Source organism: Trichechus manatus, unplaced genomic scaffold (genome assembly GCF_000243295.1).
Source record: "Trichechus manatus latirostris isolate Lorelei unplaced genomic scaffold, TriManLat1.0 scaffold00070, whole genome shotgun sequence".
Classification (NCBI taxonomy): domain Eukaryota; kingdom Metazoa; phylum Chordata; class Mammalia; order Sirenia; family Trichechidae; genus Trichechus; species Trichechus manatus.
Window position 1 is genome coordinate 6,914,781 of NW_004444006.1, and position 12,039 is coordinate 6,926,819.

At 36.3% G+C, this 12,039-nt stretch overlaps 1 protein-coding gene across 1 annotated transcript in view; it reads right to left on the minus strand.

Annotated features, from left to right (window-relative positions):
- Positions 1-12,039, minus strand: part of TEX11 (testis expressed 11) — a 523,552-nt gene that overhangs the window by 133,486 nt on the left and 378,027 nt on the right. The window contains exons 21-23 of the mRNA XM_012556596.2: positions 11,013-11,099; positions 9,094-9,164; positions 7,561-7,677 (exon numbers count right to left, since the gene is read on the minus strand). Coding sequence (XP_012412050.2) covers positions 7,561-7,677; positions 9,094-9,164; positions 11,013-11,099 — 275 coding nt within the window. The remainder of the gene's footprint in view (positions 1-7,560; positions 7,678-9,093; positions 9,165-11,012; positions 11,100-12,039) is intronic.

The window sequence follows — 12,039 nt, forward strand, 5'->3', positions numbered from 1 at the left end:
GTGGTATTTCTGTTAGAGCAGCACTAGATGACTAAGACACAATGTTATTCATAATTTCTTATGATCCACACAGTTTGAATGCCTTTGCATAGTCAATAAAACACAGGTAAACGTCTTTCTGGTATTCTCTGTTTTCAGACAGCATCCATCTGACATCAGCAGTGATATCTCTGGTTCCACGTCCTTTTCTGAATCCAGCCTGAATTTCTGGAAGTTCCCTGTTGATATACTGCTGCAGCTGCTTTTGGATGATCTTCAGCAAAAATTTTACTTGCGTCTGATATTAATGATATTGTTCGATAATTTCCACATTTGGTTGCATCATCTTTCTTGGGAATAGGAAGAAATATGGATCTCTTCCAGGCAGTTGGCCAGGAAAGCCGTCTTCCAAACTTCTTGGCATAGACGAGTGAGTGCTTCCATCGTTGCATCCATTTGTTGAAACATCTCAGTTGATATTCTGTCAATTCCTGGAGCCTTGTTTTTCACCAAAGCCTTCAGTGCAGCTTAGACTTCTTCCTTCAGTACCGTCAGTTCCTGATCATATGCTACCTCTTGAAATGGCTGAATGTTGACCAATTCTTTTCGGTATAATGACCCTGTGTACTCCTTCCATCTTCTTTTGAAGCTTCCTGCATCATTTTTTTCCCCATAGAATCCTTCACTATTTCAACTTGAGGTCTGAATTTTTTCTTCAGTTCTTTCAGCTTGAGAAATGCTGAGTGCGTCCTTCCCTTTTGGTTTTCTATCTCCAGCTCTTTGCACATGTCATTATAATAGTTTACTTTGTCTTCTGGAGCCGTCCTTTGAAATCTTTTATTCAATTCTTTTACTTCATCATTTTTTCCTGTTGCTTTAGCTACTCGATGTTTAAGACCAAGTTTCAGAGTCTCTTCTGACATCCATTTTAGTCTTTTCTTTCTTTCCTGTCTTTTTAATAACCTCTTGCTTTCTTCACGTACGATGTCCTGGATGTCATTCCACAACTCATCTGGTCTTCGGTCATTAGTGTTCAGTGAGTCAAATCTATTCTTGAGATGGTCTCTAAATTCAGGTGGGATACACTCAAGGTTGTACTTTGGCTCTCGTGGACTTGTTCTAATTTTCTTCAGTTTCATCTTGAACTTTCATATGAGCAATTGATGGTCTGTTCCGCAGTTGGCCCCTGGCCTTGTTCTGACTGATGATATTGAGCTTTTCCATCGTCTCTTTCCACAAATGTAGTCGATTTGATTCCTATGTATTCCATCTGGTGAGGTCCATATGTATCGTCACCGTTTATGTTGGTGAAAGAAGGTATTTGCAATGAAGAAGTCATTGGTCTTGCAAAATTGTATCATGCGGTCTCCAGAATTATTTCTATTACCAAGGCCATATTTTCCAACTACCAATCCTTCTTTCTTTCCAACTTTTGCATTCCAATCACCAGTAATTACCAATGCATCCTGATTGCATGTTTGATGATTTTCAGACTGCAGAAGCTGGTAAAAATCTTCAAATTCTTCATCTTTGGCCTTAGTGGTTGGGGCATAAACTTGAATTAACTAGCTTTCCTTGTAGGCGTATGGATGTTATCCTATCACTGACAGCGTTGTACTTCAGGATAGATCCTGAAATGTTCTTTTTGATGATGAATGCAACGCCATTCCTCTTCAAGTTATCATTCCTGGCATAGCAGACCATATGATTGTCCAATTCAAAATGGCCAATACCAGTCCATTTCACCTCACTAATGCCTAGGATATCGACGTTTATGCGTTCTATTTCATTTTTGACGATATCCAATTTTCCTAGATTCATACACGTACATTCCACATTCTGATTATTAATGGATGTATGCAGCTGTTTTCTTCTCATTTTGAGAAGTGCCACATCAGCAAATGAAGGTCCGGAAAGCTCGACTCCATCCACATCATTAAGGTTGACTCTACTTTGAGGAGGCAGCTCTTCCCCAGTTGTCTTCTAAGTACCTTCCAACCTGGGGGGGCTCATCTTCCAGCACTATATCAGACAATGTTCCGCTGCTACTCATAAGGTTTTCACTGGCTAATTCTTTTCAGAAGGAGACTGCTGGGTCTTTCCTCCTAGTCTGTCTTAGTCTGTAAGCTCAGCTGAAACCTATCTGCCATTGATGACCCTGCTGTTACCTGAATACTGGTGGCACAGCTTCCAGTGTCATAGCAACATGCAAGCCCCCACTGTACAACAAACTGACAGACACGTGTGGGCTAACATCATACTCAATACAAAAAGGATGAGAGCTTTCCCCTTAAGATCAAGAACAAGACAAGAATGCCCACTCTCATCATTGCTAGTCAATAGTGTACTGGAAGTCTTAGCCAGAGCAATTAGGGAAGAAAAAGAAATAAAATATATGCAAATTGAAGGAAGAGGTAAAACTATCCCTTTTCACTGATGATCCTATATATAGCAAACCCCAAAGAATCCAAAAGAAAGCTATTAGAATTAATAAATGAATTCAGTAAAGTGCCAGGATACAAGGTCAAAACACAAAAGTCAGCTGGAGTTATATATATCAGCAATGAAAAATCTGAAACAGGAAGAAAGAAGAAAATTCCATTTATAATAGCATCTAAAAGGATAAAATACCTAAGGATAAATTTGACCAAAAGAGTGAGACTTTTACACTGAAAACTGTAAATCAGTGCTGAAAGAAATTAAAGAAGACCTAAATTAATGGAAGAACATTCCATGTTCATGTATTGGAAGACTCAATATTGTTAAGATCTCAATATTACCCACAGCAATCTTAGATTCAATGCAATCCACACCAAAATTCCAACAGCCTTCTTTGTAGAAGTGGAAAAGCCAATCCTCAAATTTATATAGCACTGCAAGGGTCCCTGAATAGTCAAGCAATCTTGGAAAAAGAACAAAGTAGGAAGCCTCACACTTCCTGATCTCAAAACATAGTATAAAGCTACAGTAATCACAACAGTCTGACACCAGTGTAATGACAGACATAAAGATAAATGGGATAGTACTAAGAATCCAGAAATAAACCTGTACATCTATGGTCAATTGATTTTCGACAAGGGTACTAAGTCCATCCAACAGGGAAAGAAGAGTCTCTTTAATAAATGGTGCTGGCATGCCTGGATTTCCACATGCAAAAAGAATGAACCTGGATCCATGCCTTACACCATTTATGATAATTAACTCAAAATGGATCAAGGACCAAAATGCAAAAACAAAAACACAAAACTCTTAGAAGAAAACACAGGGGTAATTCTTCAGGACCTAGTTTTTAACATGAATTCTTAGATATGACACTGTGATGGTTAATGTTATGTGTCAACTTGGCTAGGCTATGATTCTCAGTGGGTTGGCAGACATTGGACTGATTGTTCTTCCATAATGTAATATAATGTAATCACCTCCAAGATGTGATCTGATGTGTTCAGTCAATCACTTGAAAGGGGAGTTTCCTTGCGGGTGTGGCCTGCCTCCAATATATAAGTGGATGTTCTTGCAAGGCTCTCTCTCTCTCTCTCGACCCTGCACTCCTTCTCATTGCCTGACCTCTGGTTCTTGGGACATAAGTCTGCAGAAGTCTTCAGCCTGCCACCTGACCTGCAGATTTTAGATTTGCCAGCTCCTGCAACCCTGTGAGCCAGTAGAAGTCTTCAGCCTGCCACTTGACCCACAGATTTGGGACTTGCTAGCCCCCACAATTGTGTGGGCCATTTCTTGGAAGTAAATCTCTATTTATATATACACTTCACTGGTTTTGCTCCTCTAGAGAACCCAGACTAAGAAAGGCACCAAAAACATGAGGAACACATACTATATAAAATTAATTGGACTTAACTGAAATTAAAAACATTTCTTTATCAAAGGAGTTTATCAACAAAGTGAAGAGACAACCTACAGATTAGGAGAAAAAAAATACAAACAACTCAATGTAAAAATGGGCAAATGTCTTGAATAGACATTTCACCAAAGAAGAAATACAAATGGACAACAAGCACATGAAAAGATGGTCAATGCCATTAGTCATTAGGGAAATAAAAATCAAAACCACAGTGAGTATCACTTGACCCTCACTAAGACAGTTATGTTTTTTTTTTAAAAAAGGAAAACAATAGGTGTTGGAGAGAATGTGGAGAAATTGGAACCCTCCTCCATTTGCTGGTGGGATTATAAAATGGTAAAGCTGCTGTGGAAAACAGTCTGTCAATTCCTTAAAAAGATAAACATAGAATTATCATATGATTCAGCAATTGCACTCTTAGGTATATACCCAAAGAAATTGAAAGCATGAAAGCAAACAGATACTTGTTCACCAATTCTTATTGCAACACTATTTACAATAGCCAAAAGGTAGAAACAATGCAAGTGTCCATCAGTAGAAGAATAGACAAACAAAATGTGTTACATGTGTACAATGGAATAATCCTCAGCCAAAAAAAAAAGAAAAAAGAAACCCTGATACGTGCTACAACATGGATGAACCTTGAAAACATTATGTTGAGTGAAATAAGTCAGTCATAAAAGGACAAATATTGTATGATCCCAGTGATATAAAATATCTAGAATAAGCAAATATATAGAGACCAAACTTATTAGTGGTTACCACGGGCAGGAGAGAGAGAGAATGGGGGAGTCATTGCTTAGAGGGCACTAAGCTTCTGTTAAGTGTGATGGAAAAATTGGGAAACAAATAGTGTGCACGGGTGCAGAACATGATAAACATAATTAATGTCACTGAATTGAATATGTAAAAATGTTGAAATGGAAATGTTTTGATATATATATTTACCACATTAAAAAATGAAGAAAAATAAACAGCCTCAGTGAACTGTGGGACACCGTTCCGTACACCAACATACATGTAATAGGGGTACCAGAAGGACAGGAGAGAGAGAAAAAGGAGCAGAAAAAATATTTTAAAAATAATGTCTGAAAATTCCCGAATTCTATGAAAAACACTAATCTACCCATCCAACAAGCTCAACAAACTCCAAGCAGAATAAACAGAGAGATCCAACCCAGACATATTATAGTCAAAAGCCAAAAACAAAGAAAAAACTTGAAAGCATCAGGAGACAAATGACTAGTCACATACAAGGGAACCTTAATAAGATTAACAGCTGAACTCTCATCAAAAACAATGGAGGCCAGAAGACAGTGGGATGATATATTTGAAGTGCTGAAAGAAAATAAGTCAACCAGGAATCTTATGTCCAGCAAAACTATCTTTTAAAACTGAAGGGGTATTAATGACATTCCCAGATAAACAACAGCTGAGAGAATTTGTTGCTTAGCTGATCTGCCTTACAGAAATGCTAAGAGAAGCTCTTCAGTCTTAAAGCAAGTGACACCAGACAGTAATATGAATCCAAATGAAAAACAAAGAGCACCAGTAAAGGTGACTATGTAAATATAAAAGACAGAATAATGTCTATTTCTTCTTTCTTCTGTTTTAAAAAGGAATTGTATAAAACAACATGTATATAGAATTGTATTGTTGGGCTTTTAACATATAGAAATGTAATATATTTGACAATAACAACACAAAGCAGGCAGGTGAAAGCAAAGCTGTAGAGAAATGGCACCAGATGGTAACTGGAAACCACAAGAAACAATGAAGAGAACCAGAAATGGTCAATAATAAATGTTAATATGACAAACTATAACATATACTTGTTTTCTTTTCTTCTCTCAGCTTCTCTAAAAGATATAAAATTATATGTGATACTATAAAAATGTATTTTTGTGCTTGTACTATATATAGATATAATGTTTATAACATAATAGCACAAAAAAAGAGATGAGGGAATAGAGCTAATAGGAGTAACATTTCTACAGCTCATTAGAATTAAGTTAGTATAAATCTAGTAGATTCTGATAAGTTAAGATGTATACTGTAAGCCCTAGAGCAACCACTGAGAATATAACTAAAAATATATAATGAAAAAAATTAAAATGCTACACTAGGAAACATTCACTTATTGCAAAAGAAAGTAGTTAAAACAGGAATAGAGGAACAGAAAAGACATTATACATACAGAAGCCAAAAAATAAAATGATAAATGTAAATCCAACCATAACAATAATAACATCAAATGTGAATGGATTAAATGACCTAATCAAAAGACATTCAGGTTGGATTAAAAAAAAAACAAGATCCAATTATATGCTCTCTACAGGAGATAGACGAGATTCAAAGATACAAATAGGTTGAAAATAAAAGGAGCTGAAGTGGGCATACTAATATAAAACAAAATAAACTTTAAAATAAGCAAACAAAAAAGATAAAGAGGGAAATTGTATAATAATAAAAGGGTCAATGGTTATAACTGTGTATAACAATTATAAACATACATGCACTTAAGAACCACCCATTGCCATTGAGTTGATTCTGACTCATAGCAACCCTATAGGACAGAGTAGAACTGCCCCATAGGGTTTCCAAGGCTGTAAATCTTTACGGGAGCAGACTGCCACATCTTTCTGCTGCGGGGTGGCTGGTGGGTTCGAACTGCCGGCCTTTCAGTTAGCAGCCGAGCACTTAACCACAGCACCACCAGGGCAGCTAACAACAGAGTTCCAAAATACATGAAGCAAAAACTGACAGAATTGGAGAAAGAAAAAGACAATTCAACAATAATATTTGGAGACTTCAATACCCCACTTTCAATAACGGATAGAACAACTAGGCAGAAAATCATCAAGGACATAGAAGACTTGAACAGCACTATAAAACTACTAGACCTTACAGACACCCATAGAACACTCCATTAACCCAAGCAGAATACACATGCTTCTCAAGCACACTTTCTCCAGGATAGACTATATGCTAAGCCATACACAAACTTTAAATAAATTTAAAGCAATTGAAGTCATACAAAGTATGTATTCTGACCACAGTGGAATAAAATTAGAAATCCATAAGAGAAGGAAATTCACAAATATGTGGAGATTAAACAACAGATTCCTAAATAAATCAACTGGTGTATGGAAGACTGAGATGTTGGTATTTCCTAAAAGGGAAAGTTTAAGAAGCTGAGAGTGGAATTCAGACAAAGGTAAGAAATTCTCGTTAAAACTGAGTTAATGATGGGACATATAAGAGTATCAGCATAAAATGTGGGCCAAAGAAGTCAAATGCAATTGAGTGAAGAAAAACAATCTAAGTAAATACTTATTTTCAGATGGCTATCGAAGCTGTGGAAGTAGATGAGTTCTTCCTTAGAAAATGCATGGAAGGAAATAAAAGTAAAGCAAATACTCTTAGAGACCACATATAATCACAGAGATACGATGAAGATAAAAAATATTTAAAAACAGATTAGGAAAGAGTGGTCATAGGAAGAGAAACTGTCAAAGAACAGATATTCAATCTTCTTAAAAGAAGAGGCCAAGACAAATGTGACTTTTGCTTAGAAAGGAATAAACCATTACAGACCTTTAAAATAAAAATGCTGCTGGAGTAAATGATTCTCTAAAGAGAATAAAAAAGAATTGCATCAAAGAAAGCGAAGATACCAAATACCACACTGAACTCTTGTCTTTTCTTTGAAGGTTGCACATTACCTGTTCAAAATTTGTTGAAGCTTTTCTCCCTTGCTCTAGATCAACTGCAGCTGCCATAAGTAAACATGTTTTCTGTGCAATCAGAATTACTTGATCAGAAGGACAAAACTGGGACAGCTGATAGAAGAAATAACCAGAACTTCAATGAATAGTGAGAATTCTTCCAGGTGAAGACAAACAATCAGAATGAAAATCAGCAACATCCTATCTGAATGACAAAAATCAGCTGGAAAAGCTCATTTCACCTTAAAAATGATACAGATCATAACACTGATTTATGGTTTTAATTTTATTTTATTTTCCATTGTTTTTAGCACCTTCCTAGAGATAAAAAGCTTCATTTCTTTACAGTTTCCCTGTCTCTCCTGTCATTTGTCCCTGTGCTTCTATCTATCTAGTGATTTACTTCTTGGTTTATGTGGTAATTCCTAAGTGATTTTCCCCTTAGCAAATAGATTTCTCTCTGTATTGAATAGAGCTGAAATTAGTACATATATTGTCATGGTTGAGAGAGACAATGTCAAATCTTGACAGGCATTGGGCCTAAGGCATAGCCTCATTGTTAAATCTTGTCCTCTAGCTTTAGAAAAAAACTTTCAGCTTTCTACTACAATAAAATCTTAGGCCGCTTGGGATCCTTATACTCCAGTCCTACTAGTACTATTACAGATGTCAAAATTAAAGCCAATCTTCACCTAATTTAAAAGGCAATTATACCTAAATTTTCAAAAACTATTTCTTTATCTCCCAAAACCTTTAGTGATCATAATCATCACCATCATTAAACCAATAGCATTTCAAGACACCCAGTCTCTCTAGGCCTCAGGTTACTCATATATAAGATGAGGTGGCTGTGCTAGATTATCTCTATAGTTCTTTCCAGCTCTCAAACTCTTAATATTTAATCTATCTTAACATATCAGATCATGTTTAGGAGGGGGTATTCTTTAGCTCCTCCCTTTTCTCATCAATAATCAGTCTTCTTTCTGGCATTTAACCTCTACTTGGGGGCTTACAACTATTTAAAAATGCTACAACTCATACATCCTTACACACAGAACCTACTCTAGGAAAAATTATAAAGTAGGTGCAAGCTTATTTCCTTTTTCAGCCCCTGCTTATCCCCAGATCCCTATTCTGTATTTCTATAGACCTATACCCATAACTCTTCTTAATGTGTTGGTAACTGATAACTGCTTAGAGTATTTCCCTCCTAAAAACCACTTATATTTTAATATAGGACTTTGGGAGACCAAAATTCCTTCAAAGGCAAAGGAATAAGTCTCTAAGAGTAGAACTTTCAGCTCCATGATGGGTGTTTGTGATATTTGGCATTAGGAGACCTGTCCCATGTTCTCACATCATTCCCTATAGGGATCAAATTCTCCTTCTATCATTCCTACTAGACATATATTAAAAGTTCCTAGATTAAGACCCAATCCCACTTTATACTTAGCTCTTGACTATACCCATATTGATTGGTCTTATTCTTATTTTAGTCCATACATGAGATACCTATTAGAAGAGACTTACCTTATAAGAAAGTATGAAAAACTCTCTCATTGTCACTGGGTTCTTGTCAGATTGCACAGCTAAATTCCAAGCTGAAAGTTAACATGAAATAATTAAGTATGAAAATACACTGTTTAGTCTTTACAACTGCAATCTCTAGTACCCATATCTTTAATATTAACATACTAATGAGGGGTTTCTCAAGAGTTAAAAAATTAACTTTAGAATTTTAGAGAAGTTTTTTTTCCAGGCAATTTAGAGACTCCTATCACTTCCAATCCTCAATTCTGGGCCAATGACCAATGGAGATAGTGTTTAACTAAAAAAAAAAAAAAGCGGGGGGGAGGACATACAATAAGAATTCTTAGTTGGTACAAATCCATCTAAAAATGAGGATCACCAAGGAGCTCACCAACTGGAAGTGGTGAAAAGAAGTTAAAATTCAGCAAAGAACAGGGTACACTAGAAGCAAGGGTTGGAGAAGATTGCTGGAAAAATTCACATCTCACAAAGAGTAGTGAAAGGCCCCATTAGGCAACATTCAGCATGAACTTCACCTTGGAAAATCAAAATTAAAATTCAATAAAAGGAGTATTGTAAAATAACTTTTCAAAGTTCAAACTATCAATGTCCTGAAATCTTTCTATAGCTTGAATGTTTGTTATTTTCCATTACTTGAATAAATTTCTTAGAAGTCATATCTCTTTATTTATTCCCTTTTCTCATAGATTAAAACCCTAGTAAACCCCATAAAGCAAGGAGAGGTCCATGTAGAACCAGTCTACTTTTTCACATTGCTGCTTAATTCCTCTTGCTTACTTATCACTGTAGTAATTGCCTCCACAAGTTTTTTTACAAACTTTTTAGAAGCTGAAATAGAACCTTGCTATGGATTGAATAGGGCCCCCACCCCCCAAAAAATACATATTATAAATCTTAACCCGTATACCTGTGGATGTAATACCATTTGGGAATAGGGGTTTCTTTGTTATGTTAATGAGGCCATATCAGTGTAGGGTGTGTCTTAAACTTAACCTATAAAAAGAGCAAATTAGGCACAAAAACAAGTAAACACGAATGGGTGAAAGACGCCACATGGAGCTTTCCTAGGAGAAGAACACCAGAGAAGCTGAGACAACGATTTTTCCAGACAAACGAGAGCCTTCTCCCAGAGCCAGTGCCCTGAATTCTGACATCTAGCCTCCTAAACTGTGAGAAAATAAATTTCTGTTCATTAAAGCCACCCACTTGTGGTATTTCTGTTACAGCAGTATTAGCAAACGAAGGCAAACCTATATAAATTACACAACTCATAATTGTGCAGCTTGATGCATTTTCACCAAGTGAACATGTCCATGTAACCAACACCCACATCAATAAAGATCCTGGTCATTACCAGCAACCCAGAAGCCCTACCCCTATCCTTTTCAAGTCCAATCACCCCTCGACCCGCTTCAAGGGTAAACACTATCCTCACTTCTAAAACCATAAATTAGTTTTGCCAGATTTTTTACTCTTCATCTAGCTTCTTTTGGTTGACATTATGTTTGTGAGATTCATCTGTATTGTTGCATGAAGTTTATTTTCGATGAATCACAGTTAGAGATAAACTGGGCATTCTAGACCAAGTTTTAGAGCAGAACATTGGGTATCCGAACTTACAATTCATCCCTATTTTATTCTTAGATCCATTTCTATAGAAAAAGAAGAAAAACTAATATTTATTGAATATGTGCCAGGTACATACACTATTTCATTTAAAACCCTTAATAACCCCATAAAGTATATATAATTGTTTCCATTTTATAAATAATAAAACTGAGGTCAAGCAAGTTACCTGTGTACCCATAGCTATGAGTGACAGAGCCAGAATTTGAACTCACATCTGTCTGATTCCACTACCCCACAGCGTTTCTCATAGCTACAGAATTTCCTTTTACCTATTTTTCGAAACCAATGAGCTTCATTAGCCCTTGAGTCTGAAGTAAAAGTTTCTCCATCAAAAGGCTGAGCAAGTTTCAGGAGTGCTGCATCAAACAGGAAAATTTGGTGTTGAGGTCTTTCACTTTTTACTCTAGCAAAGTTGTTAATCCTGCTTGAAAACCAGTCACACATGAGTTTGAATATAGACGTTCTTTTTTTTTTTTTACATTGGTGTATACCAAAAGTAATTAAAAAAAAAAAAAAAGCATTACCAAGTGCTAAGAAGGTGTTAACTCAAACTTTGGGGAACAATCATGTCTTTGGAGAGATTTATAATTTTAATTAGTGCAATAATTCACCACCAGACGTAGAAAGATATGATTTACAAGTAAGGAAATAAAGAATAGTAACAATCATTAAAAAGACTGAAATGGAGACTGAGACTTGGAAAAGTATCAATGGGTTGGCATAATATTTACCGAGCTCTCTGTGGGTACTAAGCAGAGCACAGGACCAGGATGTATCGTCATCATCAGAAAGCATCTATTACATATCCACATGCCCTTCTGAGAGGTAAGACTGCCAATCAGCAAAGATTTTCTCTTTTGAAAAGTTTTGGCTTCTAAACCACTTTGCTATGTTTGACACCCTGTTGACACATATTCTTTGAGGTGTACAATTAAACTATTAGAATAAATGGAGTAGAGTTTCTCAGATACGGCATCTTGGGTATGTTTTGTACATAAGGACAGAGGTACATGAGCAGTAGAAATGGAAAGACCTGTTAGGCAAAAAGGACACCATGAAAGAAAGTATGGAGTTGGAAAAAGGAATGCATTGTAGCCAGGTCAGCTTGAAGGAGTGGATAGGGAAGAATTATTAGTAGATAGGGGAGATGACACAGACTTGGGTAGACAGACGGACAGCTGCAAAATAGAGTAAACAATCTGAATTTGATTCAGAGGGCATGAAAAACCAGCAGGGTTCAGAACATTTTTATTCATCTTGATCCTTTTTCCTCTATTCAATTCAATTCCTAGGTTA